This window comes from Channa argus, chromosome 2, assembly GCF_033026475.1.
Source record: "Channa argus isolate prfri chromosome 2, Channa argus male v1.0, whole genome shotgun sequence".
NCBI classification, from domain to species: Eukaryota; Metazoa; Chordata; class Actinopteri; order Anabantiformes; family Channidae; genus Channa; species Channa argus.
In genome coordinates, this window is record NC_090198.1 from 11744383 (window position 1) to 11769725 (window position 25343).

A 25343-nucleotide genomic window follows, 5' to 3' on the forward strand; every position below is an offset into this window, starting at 1 on the left:
ATTAAATGCAGGGTAACTATTTAAAAGTCGACTGTGTTATGTGATTCTGCTAAACGTTTTTTCTTCAGCACTCTTACTATCTTTAGTGATGCAAGAGAGGCAGACGAGTGCACAGAAACTATACCCATTATACAGCTGGATTGGGCAGAGGGGACCCTTGGTTGCCCCTGTAAGAATATTTAGGTATTGGGAAATGGAAATCTGTTAGTGTTTATTGTTTCCAGTTTGAAAAAGAATGTGCTTCAATAAAGCTGCCTCAGACACATTAGGGATTTGTTTAGTCCTCTTATTGCTAAGTGCTCTGTTCTGACCCTCTGCTTTATTGACAAAAATGGGAGATCTCCACTCTCATACTAAAGAACAATTAACTTTTCCCTGGTTATTGACCTAAACCTCTAATGGGCTGCCTGACTCATGTATCTCAAAACAATAAAAATAGAAAAAAAAACACAAATCCACTTTGATCCAAAGTCGTTCAGGGTCAGATCATCCAGATTAGTTTCATAATGCCTTCAAATCAGTCCATGAAGCTGCTGAAATAACAGCCTGCACAGATATTGTTTGCAGGACTGTTTTTAATTTCATACCTTCTGTTGGAAACGCATTAAGCCTAATGCTATTTGGCAATCCTTGAAATTTGCTACGCAATGCACGCACCTCAGGCATCATGATGGTAACGTCATTGAAGACTCTGCAGCCCCATGATAACAGTCTGACCATAAACACACAGCAACAGATCCATGTTGAAGGACTGAACAGGGCTGGGGTAAATGACACCTGCGTCTATCAGGCTGATCAAATGTGCGGTGAAACGTCCGTTTACCTGATCACCACCCCGTTACGCGCCAACCCTCCAAAACAAGGTGGTTTCACAATGAGGAAACCTTGGTCCCCACTGACCTGAATCGTGCAGGTGTACTCCGAGTCGTCCAGCAGTCTCACAGTGCAGTTGCATTCCCTGTCCAGACTCCTGATGCTGCTGCTCATCAGTCGGCTCAGCATCTTCTCGATCGTCTATGTGCGGGACCAGGGACAAGGGCACAGAGCGCATACATATAAGTTGATCTGATTGTCACGTTAGCAGCGTCCTTGTTCTTTGGTCCAACACCTGGTCAGGGGCAGGGCAAAGTGGCGGCGGCGGTGGGGCATCGTTTCCTCGAGGGGTGAGCGCTGACTGGTCGAGGCACCACACACGGTGCGTTTCTTGAGACTGCTACGCTCTCTCTGGTTCGGTTAAACCGTCTCCCCCAGTCTCCTCGCCGTTGCCATGCCGCTCTCAGTGCTGCTGGGCGGGCTGGGTGTTGAATGGCGAGTCAGTCAACCAACGGAGCAGTGACCGAGGCGCTGCCTTCACAGAGTCAACGACAGGAGCCGAAATTCCGATAGGCTGGGTCACGTCGTGACTACGTCCACATGGTCAGGAATAATAACACAGTGGGGCCTGTAGTTTCACAATTCAAAAACACAGACAGACATGCGCTTTCATGCTGCTGCAGAAGTTTATAAATTAGTTGATTTACCGACACGCTATATTTTACACAATTTATCATAAGATGCACAGGCATCACAAAATACACAAAAACTGAGATATTGTCATGTAATGTTCGCAATATAGTGGTGAAATACCTCACTTCATTATTATTTAAACAGAGTAATGCGCCCAAACACTTAAACGTGACATCACTTTGATGATATGTGGTTTTAGGTTAAAATCGATATTTCCGAAAGAACGTGAAGGCACCGACATATTGCATTAATTTATACAACGTTCAACCACAACATTAATACCCCCTGGTGGATTTAATTGCTTTAACATAAACGCCAAGATTTGATGTTGTGGTTGACAGATCAGGGGTCAGCATGGGAAATATTTAATGCCCTGATGGACAGGTGTCACAAGCATCAACGCTTGCTGCAAGTAAATATATTGTTGTGGTTGATCAGTGCACATTTCACAGGCTGATTTCAGCATGAAAAAGTGTTTCCAGTATTAAAATGAATACATCAGACTCTTCATGGAAATGTATCGTTCCAACTAAAATGTCAAATTGTCAAAGAAGTCTAGTTGTTTTCTAGCCTGAGACTCTTTTACTGTAAATTTATCAATGTACACCTGAGAGTGATCCAGATGAAAGCCGATGACCTCTAATAATAACAACGTGGGTCAATGGATTATATGCCTAGCTCAAGGGCAGTGTTTAAACATTAGCACTAACAACTATTCAGTTACAAAACTCCGTCTGTATAGCGCATAATGCGTGTTACTCTGTAATTCAAATATATATATATATAAATATATATATCAGTATATGAAGACACAGACCTCTGTCTCTGAACCTGTTATCCATTCTCCAGGTGTCTTTGACTAGGTCTCCCTCTGGTGGAGTTTCATGCTAATGACAAGTCTCAGCAGTATTTTGTGGTTGGAAAGACATACTCTACCCTTACCTTCACTGTTACACCACATGATGTGGAGCACCTTAACATGACTAAATTACAGTGACCCTGAGGTGCAAAACAACAACAACAACAACAACAACAAAAGAGAAAACACATACACAACACATCAAAACACACATGCACATACACAAGGTCCTTCTTCTTAAGACAAACTTGTCTGCCCTCATGATCATCCAGAAGTGTAAGTGAGAGGATATATGAGTTATATCCTCTCACTTCCAGTAAATCTCTCACTTCCAATAAATACGACCAGCTCGCAAGATATTTATGAAATAAAATATTAGATTTATAGAAGGAGCATTAAAAACAAAATATCTGGTAGTGCTTTATTTAACAGGACAGTTAGTACGGTAGCCCTTCATTTATTTCTACATGCTAAGCTAGAATATGTGAAATGTGAAAGACAAAATCACTGGAAATATACGATTTTCAATAATAAATTAACAAATGAGAAACCTTCACTCAGGTTTAAATTGAACTATTTCTGTGATGAAAAATATTCTGAAAGTCAATAATAAACACAACACTTCAAGTGCACGTAAGGAAACTAACTCTCAGAATTTGTCTCAATTTGTCTTTTGATTAAAAGCAAGGCGTATGGTCCTTTGCAGGATACTTTCAAAAGAATATTAGTAACCGATACCAAATCTATTTAAAATATCCGTATTTCATGTTACTTATGATTAAAGAGTTGTGACATTAGTGAACATGCAAAAAATAAAAAGGTAAAAATGAATTAACTCCAAACATTAATAAATCAGAGAACTCCTCTGAGAAAACTGCTGCTGTTTTTAGGTTGTGATCTTGGTGGTGAACTTAATACCACAGTATGATATGACTAGTTGCCAATATCCTGACATCTGTCATTTTTAATGACCGATGTGTTCTGGTTAGTTTTTCAAGTGAGAAAAGTGAGTGAAGCAGGATTTACTGCAGCACTAACAACTCTGTCAATGGAACTGTTTAAATAATTACAATGTAGAGGCTCAATTTGAATGGTTGTCTATCTGTGTATGTCTCTCTGTGTTGGCCCTGAGATAGACTGGTCCGATAACTGCTGGGATAAGCTGCATGGATTGTATTTAAAATGGACCATGTGCTAAATTATTAAATTATTAAAAACATTTGATGCATTGCACCATCGTTAGCCGAAAGCTCATACTATCTGCACTCCCCTTGACAGGACTCATCAAAAACACAATCACAACAACATACAAAAGCAGTCAAGCTGACATAGAAACAGACAAACATTGACATTGACCACTGTGTCACAATGCAGGGGGGACAACCACACACTTTTAAACTTCTGTTTCCAGATAATTAAAAATACAAAATTATCATGCCTAACTAAACCATTTGATGTTGGAAATATGTAAATGTACAAGTGAGGCTGGTCTCCCTTAGATGGTTGTTATGCAAACTGTAATAACATGCTGGCTGATTTAGGTTCTTGTATTTACATGAAACAGTTTATTGTCCCACATCCAAATAATTCTTACATCAGTACCATACAAGAACCCCTCACAACTTGTTGTCAGATCGGCGCATACCCCTAGTTGCTTGCGGAACCAAAATACTGCGGCTCTTTGTTCCGCTCGGACCATATACTAGGAGGACTTTGCTTGATGTTCTTCTTGCTGGATAACGAAGCCTTTCGCAGAGTTCGCATGGGAATAAAAACACTAATATGATAATAAATAATAAATCCAAGACACTGATCACGTGCCAAGTATGTACACAGTTACTTTCATTATCAAATTGGTTGATAAATTCATTTAGGAGTCACGGATGTTTGCTAACTTAAAGCCACTTAGCTAAACAGTGTAAAACACAAGTTGATATAAATTGACATCTACTGTTACACTTAGTTAACTTTGAAAAATCCCAATCATACACGTGTAATTCATCCATAATAGGAACAAGATCCGCGAATTAATAAACGAGGAAATTCTTCTATTTAACAAAATGTTAACAGCTCAAAGCTAACCTACTAAGTTAACTCATTTGTGTTGATTGTTGGCCAGAAATGCATTTGCCCTGCGGTAGCCAGAAGCCATTGAGATGGACTGGCGGTGGATGTATCAGTAAAAAGATGGCACATTAAACCGCATTACAAGCTGGAAACGTAATATTAATAGTATATACATATAGCGAATTGTTTAACATTTAAGAAGGTCTGCATGTCTATATACTTAAAACTAAGTATTAAAACAGTACTGACCATTATTTTGCAGGCGTAGTATTCTCTAATTTTAATTTGTGGGATCAGATTAACTTCTAAAGCTTGTCCTCCTGCTGTGATTCCCTGTTGCCATTGCCTTTTATTTCTTCAAATTTAGTTTGATGATAAACCAGCTGAAATGAGACTCATTTTCATAAGCACGCAAAAACATAAAAATTGACTGCCATTCAGTTGTCTTAATTTGTTTTTCAAATAATTAAATACACACACAGTGAAATTAAGTAACAGCTCTGGGCGATTTGTGGCACAGCTAAGAGAAGTTGCTTAGCTTATATACCTGAGTATGATGATGTAAATAGAACTTTTTATTTTTATATTATGGTGGTACTTTTAAAGAATTTATACTGTGAGCTGTGCTTTTGCTGTACACCATGAAATAACTTTTTTGTACTGTAATAAATGATCTGAGCAGAGACTGTCTTCTTCGCAGCATATAACCTAAAAGTAAGTTTAGCATGTTTATTTCCACATGTAACATGCCATTTATTTTTTGTCCAGGCTGATGGCCAATCTTGCTCCTCCTGTTCCATCTGCTCTTGCCTCATTTCTCTCCACGTTGATTCCCTGTGGCTTTGCTGTGGGTCCTTCACGGCTCTATGAGGATAGGCTGGGGCTGTGGTGGGTTGGTCGCTCCTTGGAGGCTGGAGCACTGCTAGGGAGTGAAGGGGACACAGAGTGGTCCTGGAAGTATGACAGTGACTCGACGGCTCACAGTCGAGAAAGTGAACTCACAGTGAAGTGCAGAGCAGGTCAGACCAATAGCACAGAGGCTGAAGAGGTAGGCCGAATGCATTTATTCAAATAAAGACCATAAAAACACACAGTTATGGCATGCAGATTGAGTGGGCTGTAAGGCTGCTTTAATTTGTTCATTTTTAGTGTAAATTAGAATTTTCTTCCAGTCAGATATATACTCAACAGGTTTTATGTTTCACATACAGTAGTTTTCTTAAAAAGGTGATGTTTAGATTTCCCAATAGAGATTTGGCTGTTTTTGTTAAAACATTTTTTTTACTTGACTTAACAAAAAAACTAAAAAGCGGATGCAAATCAATAAGTTTATTTGCCATCTTCACAATATCGTCTTATTGTTTCCTGTTTTACATCAACATATAACTGAGAAGTTCAGGGCCACAAGCAACAAAGCAATATTCTCAAAGATATTGATAGCCAAATCATATTTACCAGATACTATGTTGACTGTATAGGTTTAGCATTTTAGCTTGCTAATATATGCTATTTAGAGCTTAATGCAGTATATAGCTTAGAATAATGGTTGTGGCTATGTTTTTATTGGAAGGGTTTTGAACTTTGACCTGATGTTGGTGCTTGAAGAAAATTTAGGGGCTGCTTTATTGTTCACCTCTATTCGTCCTGATCAGAACATAAACATCTGAACCAAATTTCATCATGGTCATGCAGTTCTTCTAGTAGCTGTTGAGACATTTCACTCAAAACAACAATTGTCAGTCTCATGTTGATGTTGGAAGAAAAGATCACCAAATTCAGTAGCTTACATCTTCTGGGGACTGTGAATTCTTGACCTGACATTTCTTTTAGAAGCAGTGGTCCAGTAGATCACAGAGCATTGCACTGACTTCCTGTCATTATTAAACAATTTGACATCTTCAGGTGATTATAAACAAACTTTGTTTGCCGTTTTTTCTCCGTCTTGCATTTTGCCTCAATGTTCACATCAAATATAAATTGCAAATATGCAGTTATTTATGTCTGTCCTTTGATTCATAACTCAAAGACTTGTATGTTGCTCTATGATGCAGCTGGAACCATTCCTACATGGTCTTATAAAATAATCTGTTTTAGTGCCATAGAGTTTTTGTCTATGTTCCGTTTTCATTCTTCATAAGTATCTGTGGGTCTGCTTTTTTCAGGCAGTCAAAATAGAAAAGCATTCCAATAGTCAAATTAAGCCTGTATGGGATCCTAAAATTATCATATGTTTAAGCCTGAACAGGGCTGCACCTGACCAGACACTGAGCTCTCCAAAAGCAGTACATCACACAGTACAGCAAAGAGCACTTGGCAACAAGGATGCTGGTCTTATAAAAATAGAAATGCAAATTCCAAATGTAGAATCTGTTTCATGTTGTTGGTTATCCCATCATAATTCAACAGAGGCCTTGACAGGATCGAAGCATCGCATTCATCATTCAATTCAATGTTCAAAATGCAACAGTCAAGTATCAATCCAGCACAAATAAATCCCAGATCTGAATTAATCCTGGCTGACTGATGCAATGACATCACATCACAGCCTTTCATAATAATTTTACATTCACTGGCTTCTTTTGTTTAAGAGTAATTAATCTCCATTAGAGAGAAGGAGTCGAGTAAATGTGAGTGTTTCTGCCTAATTAAGTGCCCACCCTGTGGGAAGATAAAGAATCAGTCGTTGTAATTTGCACCAAACCTTCCACAGAAGAAAACAAGCAGCTTCTTAGATAAAAAAGATGCTCCAGGCATAACTTACAGGGCCACTGTAACCAAAACACATTCAAAGCTCAACTTACTTAGTTAAGTTTTAAGTAAGTAAGACTGAGACAGACATAGACACTAGCCATCACTCATGGACATTATTAGAAAATTACATATTTTATCCATGTATTATGCAGGTCAATATGGAAAATGTGTTTACACAGTGGAAAGTGAACATTGAATTAGTGAGGCAGAATGATATGCAATTATGTTTTTGCCATTTAATTGTGATGTTAAATTGTGCATTGTAGGCACCGGAGGATAAAGCAGCTAATAAGAAAGCTCTACTGCAAAAAGCTGTTTGGGTCAGGTAAGATGATGTTGATTCACACCAGACTAACAGGTGCTTTTCTGAAAAGCACCTGTCATGTAAGAGGCATTAGGCCTCTTATTATTTTTCTCTTATACTTTGTTTTAGGTATGTAGAATTTACGTGTAGAACTGTTATGTGTTGTGATTTCTGACAGCAGTTTTAGATTTCCTTTTTATAATCAAATCTAACAATTATTTATTTTTGTGCAGTTTGGTGAATCCCTTTTTTGCATGCTTCTATCCATCCATTATCTGTAACCACCACTGTCATATGGCGAGAGAGAGGGGAGTCCCCGGACAGGTCTCCAGTCTATCTCAGGGCAAACAATCACAACTACGGGCAATTTAGAATCACCAGTTAAGTTAACCTAACATGCCAGAAATTGTAGTACCGAAAGGAAACCCACACAAGGGCAGGGAGAACATGCAAACAGTCGGTCAGAGGAGTGAACTGCAACCTTGTAGCTGTGAGGCTACAACTCCATCACCGTGCTGCCCCCTCTATGCATATTATTATGTTTGCTTAAGCAATCAAAACAATACAAAGTTTTAGAATTATAATACATATTGTATCCATGTGTAAAAGATGGCCAGTAACTTTTAATAGAAAATAAACGTTTTATATACAGCATTTAAATGTGTGAGTTTTCTCTGGGTACCCCAGTTTCCTCCCACAGTCCAAAGACTTTCATGTTAAGCTAATTAGTAACTCTAAATTATCCAAAGTTGTGAATATCTGTCTGTCTGTCTGCCTTTCTGTCTGTCTGTATGTCTGTCGGTCTGTCTGCCTGTCTGTCTGTCTGTTTTTGTATGTCTCTCTGTGTTGGCTTTGATATAGATTAGATTGGTGACCTCTCCAGGATGCATCCTGCCTCTTGCCCAATGACAGCTGGGATAGGCTCCTGGCCCTAAACAGTATAAGCAGTTAAAGTTAATAAATTGATGGCTGGATGGATATGACATTTAATCCTAATAAAATATTACACTTACTACCATGCATTAAAATGTAGGCCATATTATTATGTCGACACAGTTGTTTGTGTGTTTTTTGCACTTTCTTCTACTGCTGACTGAAAGCATTATCTCCAGCTCCTGGATGTGTACTGTGTGGTGTCGGGATTTAAAAACTCACACTGTAAATAAAGTGAACCTTCATAATCTGGCACTAAGTGTCCTCCTGTTCTAACTGACAGTAGTTTCATGGCAGCTTCTCAAATATTTAGTGTACCATTATCTTATAGATCACGTTTGATCTCTTGTACATTTTACAGAGTGAACTTTTTTTTATATATAATGTCTTTCATTTTTTAAAATCATCATCTAAACCAGGCATCTCTTGGTCTTTTCATACACACAGTTGGATAGAACCCTGCAGGGACAAAAGTTTATACCCATGAAATGTTTTTCTCTTTATTTTAGAAAGCGATCAACCCAATAAAAGAATTCTACTTTCTTCACTGATCAGATGAAAGTACATGTAAGCATGTAGGTCAGCTGTGAACACTTGTAAATTTAGTTAACCATAATTCTCTTTCCTTTGTTTCCCCAGCTTTGCCTGCCAAGTGCAAAGCAGAGGCCAACAGAATGTGGTGGCACAGTGTACATGCAGAGAGGTGTGTGTGGGCGAATGTGTGGAAGTGTGTCTGTGTGTGTGTCAGGACGTCCAACCAGGCACTGAGCTGCTGTTGTATGATGACACTGTGGAAAAAAGTCAGACAACAGACAAACCTGATAATTCTGTAACAGGTAACTACAGCAATTATTACTGATGTGATTTCTGACTGAAACTGGGCCTCTGTACAGTAGCTGCTAGATGGTGCACTATGTTCATCAGATAGTCTCCACAGTCTTAGCTGTGTCTGTCTGGTGTTTGGTGCTGGGCAGGTATGTTATGTTTGATTTTATCAGCTAGCTAATTAGTACAACTCCAATCAGTTTGATAAGAGCAGTGAGGTAGTTTAAAACAATACAGTTTCTGGACATAAAATAATGCACTGACAAACACTAAAATGTTCTTTATGGTTAAAGTTATAATTCCCTGTAGGTAAATTACCTTAGCAATGTATCTGATTACAAATATATATGTTTCTTTAATAGTGAAGAAAGCAGTACAAAGCAGTTTATTTAGCACATTGCTTATTGACTTTGATGTTAAAGACGGATTTGGATTAATACAAAGCATATCTAAATATGTGTGACACACAAGAATAGAATGAAAATGCTAAAATACTTCAGAGAGTCTTAAGAGTTTATTGCAGGGGCTGCAAAAAGGTAGAGACCAGGATGGACGTTTGTGTCAGACACCAACCAGAATTGTGAGCTCACCTGGGGAACAGAGTGTTGAGACTTCCATCAGGGTTGAAAAAAAAGTCCACTTTATATCAATTCATTTTCTCCACCCAGTGGAGCTAGAGGGCTATTTTACGCCAGTGGAAATCAGTTTTTTGGGCTACAGTTTTAACAATAGTGTTGATACCTCATCACTATAATTACAGTCCCACTTATAGTTATGCAATGTTTTGTATGTAAACCTAAATGGCTTAGTCGATAAATAACGTCACTGATGAGTTCAGCAGCATCTTCCATTTGATTATTTAACATTAATATGTTAGTCTCAGCTGAGACATTTGTGAGGAAAAACCCCCCTTTAGCTAAAAAACAATGAAAGTGATTATGACAGCTGGAGATAAATAATTCGGAGCTGAATCATCGCTGGAACACATAAATTAAATTTATTAAAATGGAAACACCAGCAAAGAAACAAAATTATTAAAGCACATTTCTTATATAGGAATAATGTGTTCCCCACTTCTGCTAGTTCTTTATTTCTGATCTGCGTAGCATTTATGTGCTATGATTGATAGGACATTAAGAAGGACCTTCATGCAGAAAATACACAGCAGCATCTAACTGCTATATTTTATGTGGATATCTTATTAATCTTTTGCTCTTGTAGAGTGCTGATGTAAACAGATTGAGCCCATAAATCTTGAAAGTGTTTCCAAAACAATTAGGAATAGTAAATGAAAGATAATAGGATAAAAAGCAATTGATCCCTGCAGGAAAGTTACATTGTTGTGGTAGACGTTAATTAGATTTAGTTAGAGAGCAGAAATCTGTGCTAAAGAACAACAAGTGATAACTAGTGATATAATAGGATTTAAAACAAATAAAAAATAATAATGCAGATACATTATATAGACCACTGGAAGTTCAGCTAGTGGAAAAACACAGTCCTGTACCTTTATTTGGCTATAGGTCGGACACACTTGTACGTACAGTACATGACTATGTTCCCTGACTCTGTAAGGAAAGTTAACTAAAAAGTATATATGTTGATTATGAACCATTTAGAATTTTCTCTATTTCTACATGAATATGACCTAAAACATAACAGATTTATTTTCAGTCCCTGAAACTAGATAAATTCATTTACGGTAGAAAATGATCCAATCTTAATTGTTTGTATGTGGCAAAAGTATGTTAAGCTCTAAGATTATCAGTTTATTTGAAGGTGAAATTCTCAAGCAAACTCTTGCATTAGCTAATATCAGTATTAGTGAGTCCACAATCAGAACAACATTGAACAACAGTGATGTGCAGGTTTTTCCCTATAGGCACAGTGCCTACTTGTTTATGTGGAGGGCTCTAAGCCGAATGAATGTAAAGAGGCATTAGGCAGACATCCCTCCTCTCCTGGGTAGAGAGGTGGAAATATTCTAGTTAATACCAGTTAATAATAATATGATGCAAAAAGGTCATTCAGCTTACTGATTAACACTGCTTTACTGTATTTTTTTATTTGGACAGGTAACAAAGTGCAAAACAAAAAAGACCCACAAGCTATAATTCCCCATACATTAATCATTCAAGAAATGAAAGAGGACACAGTTGACCAACAGAAGGAGGGAACACAGGAGGGAGAGGAGGAGGAACGCCATAGAAACCCCAACAGATGTCTGAAGAGGAGTCACCAAACCACGCACAGGAGGAAGAAAAGAGTGCAAAAAACCATGTCTGAGAAGAGTCCAGACAGTGACAGACAACAGGATCACACTACTAATAGTCAAACAGACAGAACAGACGTAGAGAAGGTGACAGCAGGTGTCCTGGCTGCTGATAACAAACAGTCACACTCTAGTGCTACAGACAAACAAACACACACCCAAGGCCCCTCTGAACCTCCTGCTGTTCGCACTAGCTCTCGCTTGGCTGCTAAAGCTCGAAGGGTTCACTGTCTGACCAGCCGGGTGAAGCGACTGCCTGCCTGCCCTAACCCACCCAAACAGACAATGGGACAAAGACAGAGCTCCACAGAGAGCACGGTAACAGCGCTTTCCATGAAGATATTAAATCCTAATGCTGAGGCTGTCACAACAGTGTATGATACCAGAGCAGCTCTGTCAGGGTGTCCAGAGATCAGAGAGAGGCGATACAGATGTTCCAGCTGTGGTAAAAAGTTCTACCAGCTCAGTCACTTGAAGAAACACCAGTTCAGTCACACAAAAGAAAAACCCTTCACCTGTGAAGAGTGTGGGAAAAACTACACCTCTGTAGAAAGCTTCAGAGCCCATCAGGTAAGGAGATGTAGTTAGATTATTAAGTTCATAAACTAGTAAAAGTATTTGACGAGTCATTTTATTTTCTCATTCTGGATTTTTCCTTGTTTCTTTCTCTTTTTTTCCTCTTTTGTTTGATTATTGTTCCTCTTTTATTTCTTTGGTATATTTCCTCATTTTGTTATTTCTTTCAATAACACAAATACATCAAAAATATCCAGAATGTTTGTTTGGAATAAAATACAAATTAAATTACGACCTGAAAAGTCATTACTATAAAAAATATATATACTATACTATATAACTATGATAGAGGCATTATTATTTTTCAAATACTTGCTCTCTAACAACAAGATTTTACAGATTTTTTAAACCACTATAATTTCTTTAAAGCACAAGGCTGGCTATTTTCTATATTTTTATAATTGTTAACAATTTCCATACAGAGACTAAAGCCAAGCTTCATGTATTTGACTAAATAAAGCAGACATAACAAGCATGGGTAATTGACTCTTTCTTAGTTCAGAGGAGCAAAAAAAAAATTTTTACAGCTCCCTTTTAAACAAATCTATGATCACATTAAATGTGTTTTTAATCAGCCACAGATATCTATGGCACAGGAAACTAAAGCTAAATTAGGTTCAAGAGAGAAAAACCTTATGGTCATTAGAGGAAATTCATTGTTGGCTTTAGTCTCTGTATGTACATTGTTGAAGCAGTACAATTATTAAAAAACTGTATCTAAAATCCAGTTTTTAGTTAACTATATATCAGCAGATGTTTATTTTTATTTACAGGGAACATTTTACTTTTTACACACATATGAATTGTTGCTGGTGAAAAGATTTGGAGATACTTCTAAATTAACAAAAATGTCTGTCTTTTTTTCTAATCCCTTTTAGTCACTGAGGCTAAGAGCTAGCATCGATTGTTTTTTAACTGACACATTTTCTGCTATCACAGTTATTATCACCTTTGCTCAGCTGTTTTCAGGGAAAAAAAAAAACTTGAGCAATATATGGGCTCAGAAATGTAAGATACTGCACCAGTGTTTTCTTTTAGCAGTAGTTTAGCATTTGTGGATATGGGGAGTTTTCTTTCTGTTCTTTAGTGGATAGGAGCTGACTCATTATGGAGAGTAGCAATTTACCCATTCTATGGAATAATAGCAGTACCAATAATACATATTATTTTAAATAATAATGGTGTTTTTGCTAGATGAGTCACCGCGGGGAGCGTCCATTCTCCTGTCCTCACTGTGAAAAGAGCTATGGCCTCAAGCGGGACCTGAGGGAGCACATGGTCCTGCACACCGGTGAAAAACCCTACACTTGTGAGCACTGTGGCAAGGCATTTGCACGTCGTCCCTCCCTACGTATCCACCGCCTCCTTTACTGCAGCAGAACAATCTACACACAGCTACCAAAGGTAGGACTGTGTTTTGTTGTGTACAGTTACATGCTCTTCCACTCACCTGTAGTGACAATTTAAAATATTCCTGGTTTAATAGGGATGACATACTGCATTTGATTTTGTATTTCTGGCCCAGGTTCAGTGTACAGTCTGCGACAAGCTACTGGCCAACTCTGGCTCTCTGAGGAACCACATGAAGCTTCACACTGGTGAAAAGCCTCATATCTGTCAGCATTGTGGCAAGTGTTTCAGTCAAAAAGGTAATATTAGAGATTTAATTCTGATCCTGGAACCTCAACAAATTGTCAAGTGTGCTCACTAACCGCAGCCTAAAGTGCATTTTTATGCTTTAAGTCTGTTTTCCTTTACAGGCATAACCACAGTGAGTATGTACTTTATTGGGGTCTGAGCACTTGCAGAATGCAGGTGACCTCCACTCTGAGCTGTATTTAAACGCCTCCTGTAGCTGTTAGCTTACAGCTCATATCAGCCCGTTTGTGTAGAAACGACATCAGTTTGAAAATAATGCTTGGCCAGATGTTTTTTTTCCCAGCTGCTTGCAGAGACCTCCTGGCTGAAGTAAACAAAGATATTTTGCAATGCAGGCACTTTGGGGGAAACAGATGGTTTAATGGATTACTGAGAAATAAATGCAAAGTGCTAAACAGATGTCAACATTTGTGATGCTGTATGGCATTTTGCTGACAGGTTTTTTTTATAATTTTGTCTTCGCTATTACATTAAATTCATAGCATAGCAGTACTACTTGAAAAGTTTGCAATGATTATTTCAGTGTTTAAAATTAAGATAATAATTTAGACACTAATTTAGACTTAAGGTGTTTTCTATGGCAGACATTTAGCAGTAACACTAAGCACAAAGTGTAGAAGCAGAAAACGGCAAAATAAACTTCTAATACCCCATAAGATGTCATCTTTGTACACCTTATCTTATTAGCTAGCAAGCTAGTAACCAGTAAACATCCCCTGACTTTGGCGTGTAACAACACCAGCTGCTGTTGGTCATAAATAGCTCCAATACTTAACTTAACTGCTCTTAAAATCATAATGCTGCAAAGTATTACTACTTTATTAGTACTAAATATTGTTTTTATGTAAGATTCTAACCTACATGATAATTTCTATTTATTTTACTATACACCTCAAGTTCACTAGATTTCAGAGAGAATTTTTCTTTTTTGAAAACATTTATCTGATAGCTGTATTTACTGGCTATTTTTCAGATTTTTTATGTAAATACAGTAAAAAGTATGGTACTTGAAATGATCCCCACCATGACCAGCTACAGTGTTAATAATAATTTGATAACATATCATATGAGACCGTAGCACTACAATGACACTGGCCATTGTGCTGCTAAATGGCCACTTTAACTTTTATTACTTCTGGTACATTTTATACCTTTATTTTAACAACATTTTGAATGCTGGGCTTTTATTTGCACCAGAGTTTTTTTCCTGCATAATATTACTGCTTTTACTAAAACACCTAAACACTTTAACACTGCCCACTGTGTTGAAGTATTTTTTTTAAATGAAATAGACAGGAAGCATGTTCCTGTTGTGGTCACATTGATCAGTTCACTGGACTCAAATATTTTTTACTACACAGCTGTGTAGTAATGTTACAGTTTGATAATTTCCTGCAATTTATGTTTAAATTTGTCATATTGAAGGCATCAATTTTATGAAAAAAAGCTAATCATCACACATTATTGGAAAAGTGCATATTTGCTCTTGCTACAACCACAAGCTGTCAATGAGTATGACCTCTTTTTGTCTGTCTGTCTGTGTACCTCTGTCAGGAAACCTTGAGAGTCACTTGAGAATTCACAATGGAGAGAAGCCATATCCCTGCACAGAGTGCAATCAGAGTTTTTCCCAAAAACCAGAACTTCGCCGGCACATGTTTTCCCACACCGGAGGAGGTTTCCTTTGTAGTTACTGTGGAAAATCACTGAGGGATCCCCACAGCCTAAAGTCCCATGAGAGACTGCATACTGGAGAAAGGCCCCATCGCTGCCCTCTCTGTGGAAAAGGTTCGAAGATGATATGAAAATATAGAAGTCAAATACAGCTGTAGAAAAAAAAAACTGGCCTCTAATTTCTCCTAGCCCACAAATCCTTTAACGCATAATGGACCTTTTTCTCCAAAGTGCTTAATAATTACGCAAATCATTAACATTGTGATTCTCTTGGCGAGGTTGGGGTTTTCTTAATTTAGTTTAGAATCTTAGATGTAATTATAGCAAAAAAAGTTCAGAGGCTTTCGGCTTGTCCTTTAAGGGGTCGCCACAGAAGAACGGGTTCCGCAAATTGATTTGGCCTTGTTTATCTCACTCAGTGGGCCGCAGATGTTTGGTCCATTTTCTTCAGCTACTTTTTGAAACTGTCACATTTTACATACATTTTAACTTTAGTGACTTTACTGTTCCTATAGTGAACAAATTGCATAAGAATGTTAAAGCCAACAATGAAATGAACCTACTAACAAGAAGTGTGTGTGTATCCAAATGTTGGTGTTATCTGTATGTTATTGTCTTTGACATAGTCCTCCAATGTTGCCTAAATACAAAAACTTCAATTTCTAAGTTAAACTTATTTTCAGAAATCCTAAACATGAGGCCAGGAAAAGAGTTTATCAAACAACCAGGTTTTTCCATTGTGTTGGTTTTCTAAAATGTAATTATCACATTTTTAAAACATATTGAGCTGTTAGTTGAAGGCTGAAATTCTTGCATCTTGGTTTTTTTTTTGGATAACTTAATTTATGGTTCAGATTTGGTTTTTGTTATTTCCTCAGGCTACACCTTGGCAACCAAGCTAAGAAGACATATTAAGTCAGCTCACCTCATGGAGAAGCCATACAGCTGCCACTGTGGTGCTTCCTACACTGTAAGACAAAGTCTGCTGCGGCACCAAGCTCAGCACAGGACAGAGGGAGGACCTCAGGAGCAAACGGATGGAGAACATGATGAGAAGACAAACAGCAGCAAGGAAGAGTTCATACACAAGTTAGTGACTTTAAGCTCCAGTCACCCAAAGCCAATCAGGGGCAGACCCAAAAAGAACTTGGAAGGGTATAAGGATGAAGATGAAGTGAAGCAGAGAAGAGGACGAAGAAAAGTGGGAGAAAAGGAGTTGAGGCAGGTAGAGAGGAATGTTCATGTCATTGAGACCTCAAGAGGAGGAGATGAAGAGGCTTCGGGTAATGTCCAACACGCTGTTGTCTTCATCCACACAGAGAACTTGTCCACTCCAGACTCCACCCCTCTACTGCTCAGCTCTGAGAGCTCACTGCCTGCAGAGACAGAGCAGGAGCTGGTGGAAGTGGTGATCTCAGAGGGCACAGAGCAGTGCATTGTGGTCCACGGGCAGCAGACAGTGGGAGATCTGCTGATCTTACAGGAGGAGGGGAATGGACTCTGCTCTGTGGCTCAGACTGTTGAGATAAACACTGTTTAGCGTGCAATCTTAGCTTCTCCAACCATGTCTAGTGTAACTGAGCTCCAAGTATAAAACTAAAGAGATCACATCATGTCTGACTGACAGTAAGACAATACATCTATGTTAACTTAGTTTTTTTTCTTAGCCACGATCCTCTCCCACATTGTCCTCAGTTAAATTTTTTGCATACCTAAGGAGACATTTGAACAACCTTTGTAGAATATATTTAAACTTGTAAGTTGTATTTAGATGAACTGTAATTTGTACTGGTTGAGAACTAGAAAGCTCTGACCCCATCATGTTTTGTTCCATTGTTATCTATGTATGTAGAAACGTTGTGTGTAGAAACTTCGTCAGTGCTGTGTTTGATTCTGAGTAGTTAAAACCTAAAGTTGACATTTACTGTTGAAGCAGCGGACTTGACTTCAAGTCTGTTGCATTTAACCAGTTATTCTCTGCAGTTAGAAAAACTTAAATAAAACTGCAAAATACATCCCAAAACATATTGTAGTGCAATTGTGTGTCTTTTTGGACATTTGAAACCGCTTTACTCAAACACGACTTAGTCTGGCCATTCTCTGCCCAGGTGGGAGGTGGTCACCTGTCTCCATGTACTAAAGAAGATGTATTTGTTACACCCAAACAGGTAAATCAAGTTTAAATATGAAAAGCAAACATTGTCCGTATGCTCCTATGTAGTCATAAGGTCTAAACAACCATAAAACCACATATTAAGCATGTATTTCTCTATGGAGACAACGCAAATACAGAATGACTGAAAGTTTAATAAGTATCCTATTGACTGATCATGGTAAATGAAGTCTATCAGTCTGTATATCTATATCGTGTTATGTTCAGACCGATATGCTACGTCTCCACTGGGGGATAAAAAAATGAAGAAGATCGAAAGATATCATTTGAAGCCGCATGTCAATACTTCACCTTTACCTGAGGACAAAAAAACAGAAAGTTAAAGTCAGTGTTTGTGGATAAATCATTCCCTGCATTTAGAAGAATGGGATGGGTGGAAGAAACAGATATGAGGTCATAGTAATAGTGACCTTAAGTTTATCCATACATACGTGACAAGGGGGTCACGAAAGTGAACACCCATTTTTAAGTCCAGCCAGATTCACAATTGGATTTAGGTCTGGGCTCTGAGTGAGCCACTCCATAACGCCCATGACAGTGGACAATCCTGATGTCTTTAAATCACTTCTGTGAAGTGAAATGGCAATATGCTTGGGATCAATGTCTTCCTGGAAAACATGCCTCCTTTAAGTCACAGTCCGAGATTATATCTGGTTTTCCTCCTGAATTTCTCTATATATTGCTGCGGTTATTTTACCCTCTACCTCTAACAGCCTTAAGGGTCTGCTGCACAGTAGCATCCCTATAGCACAATGTTGCAATAGCTGTGCTTCATGGTGGGGGTGATGTGTTTTTGATGATGTACACTGCTGAATTTCTCCCAGATATAGTATCTATAGCCTGATGACGAAAAAGCTCACTTTTGGTCTCATCTGACCTTTTTCCAGTTGACTTCATAGTCAAGTGCCTTCGGTCAAACCCTAGCTGAGTTATAAAATAAGTTTTATTCCACATTAACTTTCTCGTAGCCACTAGGTCTCAGCTGCCAGAGGTTGTAACTCCTTCAGAGAACCTATAGCTGTCCTTGTGGTCTTCTTCACTAGTCTCCTTCTTTTACAATTGAGAATAGCCTGCTCAGGCACAATTTGCCACATTTCTGGACTCCAACTGTACTCCAAGGGATCTTCAGTGACTATATTCAGTGAATTTTCTTGTATCAATCCCCTGACTTATGCTTTTCAATAACCTTTTTATAGAGTTGCTTAGAGTCGTTTTGTCTTTATGGGGCAAGTATACTGATTCACTAGTAACTTCAAGATACATGTTTATTTATACTACTGTACAAGGATATAAAACACATTTGTTGCAATCAGATGATCTTTACTTTCTGAGGCTGCCTCTGTGTTCATTTTTGAGAATTACTTTAAATGGACTACTTACTTACTTATTTTGCATTTTAAATTTTTTATTAGTTGACATTACTTAGTAGCAATCTGTCTTCGTCACTTGTATTGTCACTTTGAGGTGACAATTGTTTTTGTAATTTTTTGTTATACCAGCTACATTGAAATAACCATGATGCTGAAATCTTCCAAGGGGCGTGAGTGCTTTGTATAGGCACTGTACATGTAAACAGCAGCCACAGGACCACTGTCAGTTTTTCCATTCATACTTTTCTCCTTCTGAAGAATTTCAGAGTGTTATCACCATATAGGGGCCATATTAGGGTGTAATTATCACTCATTTAAAATGGACCTTGTATTTGTGAATTTCCATCTTTGAACAACTCAAACAAACCGTGTTGACACTTGAGGAGGTTCAGTGTTGTCGATGTTGAGGTGACAAAAGAGAAACCCACAGTAGTCACACTTTAGATGGTACATGAGCTGGATGTCAGCTGTTACTGGCATGATCCAAACTACTGCTGACTTCTGCACCCATTGTTCTTTGGCACTAAGAGTGTTTTGTTTTGTTTTTTCACACTGTCACAGAGGTGTTAATTAAACTCTACAATTTTGCACCAAGGTCGTAGACATTTGTCAGTACAATGAAAATGTACAACACGACCAGTAGAAGTAAATTTAATGGAAGAGCTGTTGTATTGGCTATCATTAGATTTTCTTGCACAGTAACACATATGAACCATTTGCCATGTCCAAGAATAATTATGTAAAAGTTTCAGATTTCAGGGCACTAAGGGGGACCAGGGTTTAACTACTTGTATTGACAAAGTACCTAGCTTGAGTGTGACAGGAGATCTTTGTTGCTTCTTGTCTGGTGAGGTAGAAAAGCTCTATATAAGTGCAGACCATTTACCATCAGGAAAGGAACTGGTATTGAAATCATTCATCTTTGACTGTATTATCAGCTATCACTGAACATTATTCTGGGTCTTATGATGGGATTTTTGAGTTATTGTACCGTCAATTTTCAAGAACAGCAAAAATTGTCTATATGTATATATATATATATATATATATATATATATATATATGTGTGTGTGTGTGTGTGTGTGTGTGTGTGTGTGTGTGTGTATACACACACACACACATATATATACATATATACACACACACACATATACATATATATATATATATATATGTGTGTGTGTGTGTGTGTGTGTGTATATATATATATATATATATATATATATATAGCTTGAGCTAAACATTGTGTTATGTTTCTCCTGACATCACTGTATAGAGACAGTAAACACTGTAAAAGAGAAGGAGCTGATTTCTGCCGGCAGCACAACTGAAGTTGAACATCAGACTGTTTCTCAGCTGCTCTGACCACGTTATTTAGAGGCAGATAATAGAAAGGCTTAGTCACGTTGATGAAAATAGAAACTGGCACGTCAGCCACTGGTGGTGAGCCGCAGGAAGTTAGAAGTCAGTGTGTGTAAAGGACCCTCCATGTGACAAGATTTCAAAAGCTGCTAGCACCTGATGCACCCAAAGAAGAAATGCATACACTTCAGGAAAATAAATCAACTTATAAGGAAAAATCTACCCATTGTCAACAGTGACAAGTACACTCCCCCCACTCTAATGGATCATTGTGGTGTAGACTAATTAGAATGTGTGACTACATAGTGAAGTTGGACTAAAAAAGCTATTTTAGAAATCGGTTTGTGTATCTCATTTAGTCGCTGCTTTAATTTCCTTTGTTTGTCAGTCAGTGTACAAAATGGTTTCTTTATTGATTTGTTTGTTCATTTAATTTGCTAATGAACCCAGATGCAGTTCCTGAACAGACACTGTATAGACATGTTTTTCTACATACTATTGAACTTTGTGTTTTAATGATCTCTTAATTCTGGTGATGTGAAGCCTTAATCTTATGGGTTTAAATCACTACAATATGCCATGTTGGATGTATATTGGACTATATGTCCTGACCATTTAATCTACGGTATTTACATTCTGATGTTCATGCTGTTTGCAGAGTTTAAACATCTTAGACATTCTTATAAACGGATATTTAGAGAGAGAGAGAAAAATTTGATGTACTAGACAAACATGTGAATGTAGACTGCTTGTGGCTGACCTGACCTTTTCCTAACAATGCTTACATTGAAGAAAGTGGGCATTTTGTTGTTTAGCTGTTTACTGACACAACAGTATGTAATATTTGCACCAATCCTGCTCAGTTAAACTTGTCGGGATCAAGGCTCTTGTACGATTTCCATATGGAGATAGGATTAACATAGTGATATAAATCAGGTATGTCAGAATCGGGTAAGTCTGTCAGATCAAATTTCGGAAAGTTGAAAAACATGCCAGGAGGCAAAATATGTGCATAATATACCCCTAATTGGGTGAGTTTGACTGCATATCTCATTTCCACCATCCAGATGAGCAAGTACAGGAATAGGAGAGTTAATGCTCATAACTAATGTACCACAGTATTTACGTATAATTGGGATATGATGTCAACAAGCTAGTTTAGGTTTATATAAAGTTATAGCTAGCTAGACCATAATCTCAAGATAGTCTGGCAGTTATAAACAATGACATTTTATTTACATTGCCTTTTTAGATATCTTTCTGCTCACTTGGCAAGCCGCTTTGAACATGACACTGCCCCTGTCTTGGAAAGTCTATCAAATAACTATAAATAAATTGATATGCAAAAATACTACAAGAGCTTCTAAATTAGCACAAAGATACAGAAAATACAAATGACTTCAAAGACTGAGACATATTAGTAAAAATAGATACAAAATAACCAGAAATAGATACAAGACTACTGCAAAGTCTCTGTATGTATCTCTGGGATTTGCTCCTATGTCCAAGGGGTTTGGTTGAGTTGGGTTCGTTTGGGGTCTTGTAATCCAGTCATGCCTCTGAAATGAACTGGAGCCAGATCTTACAGCAACAGACCGAGGGCATCGATGTGTTTCAGCTGAAGTGGATGTTGGATGGTCCAGCAGTGTCTGACTCACACCTTTTCAACATCTAGCACATAATGGCCATACAAAACTGAATTTGATAAGCCACCATATTGGCTGAATTAGGTTTACTGAATATAAAAGTCCAAATGGTTAGAAGTCCTTGGGGATTCTAGAAACACCTTCAGAACGACAGTAAATGGTTATATTGAAACATCACCAGTTAGTAAATGTTAGGCTCAAAGGTTTGCTAATACATCAGGACCACAACCTGGGGCTATAAATTCTTTTGCCTCCATCCATGTGAACAGATAATGCATCATAAAAACTAAACAGTTTCAGACATACATCTGCTTTTACATCCACAATGGTTTTTCACTATTCAGTGAACAATCACTGTATTTGTGTTTTGTTCTAAAATTGCAGTGCGCCAGGCAGCGCTACCAATATTTGTTTTTATCCTTCTGATTTATTAGGATCATAAGCAACAGATAAAGCAGTCTTGATTGTCCAAGCACTGTGATGAATCTAAAGTTAATTTCTTCTGTGTCCTTCAGGACTCAACCCAACAGGCAGCTTGTGCCACTTACAGCTGAGACTGTTGCTGTTGAGATGCACCGACCCACAAGGTACAAACTCCACTCTAAAACAACTTTCTTAACCGTGTGTATCATTTAGTATTGGAACAAAATTAAGTAGAAAATATAAAGATGACCTCTATCTCATGCATTATGTAGTATCCCATTATTGTCTTTGTGTGTTACTTGGTATTCAAAGACATATTTTCTGAAATGAATTAATTAGCTTCCCAGTCTGACTTTAGGGCTGTAAAAAAGAGGATTTAGAGCTTTTTTTGTGATTCTGCACATATTCTAAGTTGCTATCCTTGGAGAAATTGCACTAGGCCATACAAAGCTTTGGCCTTTCCATTTTGTTTAGCTGTGGCTGCCTGTTGATCTGTTTATGTCGTTCCTATACTGTCTGCGTCTCCCCCTCTGTTAACTTGTCTCCCTGTGCTTGTCCTTGTGTGTTAACTTGTCTTTTTGCCTCCATCAGAGCGGGCGATATGAGTCACCCAAAGGGTCCAGAGATTTCACCCCTCACCATGCTCTTCGGGGTATTAGGTGAAAATAAGCAAATGGAAAGTGTGTTTTTTCCAGGGGGGTTCTGAGCTTCATTTTTAAGTAGCTGCTGCAGAGCTGTCACACAGGATTCCGGCTGTTTTCCTAAACTGGTGCAGCAGCTCAGTGAAACTCAGTGATTTAGCAATGCAGTGGTTCCCACTGTGATGCATTGCAATAGACGGGTGTTTTTTGTTTTTTTTTTTCATTTTTGATTATAACTGAAAACCCAGGTGCACAGGGCTGACACAAAATGGACCCTATTTCATTTTCTCTTTGAAAAAAGAAACAAATACCTGAACACTTTCTATAGCAAGTGACTTTTAGAGGGCAACATCACTGTTTAGTCACATTTCATATCCTACAGCATTTCTGATTCAGTCTGCGATCCTCTAATACTGACCACATAAATTTACACATTACTAGGTAATTCTTGTATGGATGTAGTACTCCAGGTACTAACATAGTAGGTGGTTTATGGTCCAAGGCTGAAGCTGATCTTGACAGTGAGTTTGTGTACTGGGGCCAATTTAACATCTCCCAGTAAACTTGCTTACATGTTCAGTTTTAAATTTTACTTTTCAGTTGTTTTTCTCACTTTTTGCCAATGTTTCATGCATAAATAACTTATGTCAGTAGATTTGACTAGAGTAGATTTACTCTACTCTGACTAGTAGATTTCTTTTTTTTTACGATTTTACGATTAATCAAAAATCCTTGCAGAAAAGATGTTTCGAGCTTTGTGATTGAAATACTGAATACTTTAGGGCTTCATGTAACTTAAACTGTCTGAGAACAAAACATCACTTACTTGTGAGCGGTTTATAAATCATACCAGTAGAATCAAATCTGATGATTAGCCACAAGTAAAAAAATTTTTCTTTTTATCAGGACACAAGCCAAAACAAATGTAAACCACTGGAACAGTTGGAACAGCATAATTTCACCTTTGTGACAGTTCATTTCTGTTTCAATGTGACAATACAAATACCAACCAATATCAACCATTCTTTTTGGTTCCACATTTTTTCAGTTTTGAATGGAGGACAAATGTACACTGAAATTTCCTTTAATAGCCATTTTATTTTATCACAGCAAATACAGTTCCCAGAGTCATGACTTCAAGTCTTCACTGCAAGCCTCTGAGCAGACTGTTCTCAGCTCACTGCTCAGGGTTGGAGAGTCTGGAAATAAAGAACGTTCAGTCCTTTTTCTATCTTCACAAACCGAGATTCATATGTGACCTTAAGCAAATCTCTTTCCTCGTTTATCTGCTTCACTGACAGTGCTTAGTGATCAAAACTGGTCCTTCTTTCGTGAAATATGACGTTGGTGTCTAATTACTTTCCATATAAGAATTTATATAATACACTTTTTTTTGTAAACTCCTCCACATCATGCCTGCAACAGAGTACAGAATGCTGCTCATTTTCTCATTACTTTGGCAGAGGCAACTGAAAACACAGGTATGATGGTTCCATCGGGGAGCTGTCGGGTTCGACCACAGCCTCTGGCAGCACCCACTCACAATCTAATGTTAGCTGAAGTAGACCTCCTGGTCAAAATGAACCCTAAATCCAAAAAATATTTGGTTATGTTTTGTAAAAGCAAACATGTAATTGTTTCATTTTAGCGCTTCAATAACTCAATGATTATATTTCACCTCCTTTTAGCTTCTTTTAGCTCACCGTTCTGGGATTAGAGCACGTTTAAATCTTTCTACTCACACCAGCCTCAGATGTAAAATAAAAGGCACTGTTGCACTGCAGCTGGTGAACACAAGGGAACATTTAGCTATTAAAGAGTCAGATATTTCCCTCAGGAATGGGATCTGAAACAGGAAGAATGAATATTTGATTAAGATTGATCAGGTGGCCAAAATAGGATACACCTCCAAATGAATGAATGCATGAGTAGGCGACTGTTCACATGTTCACCGTAACAAGGATACACTCAAAGAGAGTCTCGTGTTGTGAAACCAACAGTGAATTCATTTAATATACTGACTCATTTGTGTATGAAGATTACAACACCAAGTAAAGATTCTAACAATCGTCACTAACAAATTCACTAATTTGTCCTGTTTCTGTATCAATTGCTAAAACAACCATTTGTGTTAGTGTTTGGTTACAAATTCATCATATAAAAGTGATGTCAGTGTTTACAACTTGTTTCCAGTTCCCCCAGGTGACCACATACTGTATATCTATACGGTATAGCAGGTTTAGGTTTCTCTGAGAACTGTTTCTGGGTCTGTGTCACTTCGTCCCAGTGACTGATTTAGGCT

At 37.9% G+C, this 25343-nt stretch overlaps 2 protein-coding genes across 3 annotated transcripts in view; one reads left to right on the top strand and one right to left on the bottom strand.

The window, feature by feature from the left end:
• frmd5b (FERM domain containing 5b) overlaps positions 1-1398 on the bottom strand; it is a 60593-nt gene extending 59195 nt beyond the window's left edge. The window contains exon 1 of one of the 2 annotated variants that reach the window (XM_067495366.1): positions 901-1398. In XM_067495366.1, coding sequence (XP_067351467.1) covers positions 901-1002 — 102 coding nt within the window. In that variant the 5' untranslated portion in view covers positions 1003-1398. The remainder of the gene's footprint in view (positions 1-900) is intronic. The other variant, XM_067495367.1, reaches the window with a different exon arrangement.
• A 2659-nt stretch (positions 1399-4057) lies between these two features.
• Positions 4058-17444, top strand: znf408 (zinc finger protein 408). Its single transcript, XM_067495355.1, has 9 exons — positions 4058-4189; positions 5201-5480; positions 7450-7508; positions 9060-9256; positions 11321-12087; positions 13288-13497; positions 13619-13742; positions 15307-15540; positions 16305-17444. Exons 2-9 carry the CDS (start codon positions 5205-5207, stop codon positions 16964-16966), a joined length of 2529 nt encoding a protein of 842 aa, XP_067351456.1. The 5' UTR covers positions 4058-4189; positions 5201-5204; the 3' UTR covers positions 16967-17444.
• Positions 17445-25343: the final 7899 nt, after the last annotated feature.

Excerpts from the sequence above, each read along its gene's own strand:
- znf408 (XM_067495355.1), top strand. The coding sequence starts at position 5,205 with ATGGCCAATCTTGCTCCTCCTGTTCCATCTGCTCTTGCCTCATTTCTC. Across the intron at positions 9,257-11,320 it reads ACCTGATAATTCTGTAACAG|GTAACAAAGTGCAAAACAAA; the intron begins GTAACTACAGCA and ends TTATTTGGACAG. Across the intron at positions 12,088-13,287 it reads AAAGCTTCAGAGCCCATCAG|ATGAGTCACCGCGGGGAGCG; the intron begins GTAAGGAGATGT and ends TGTTTTTGCTAG.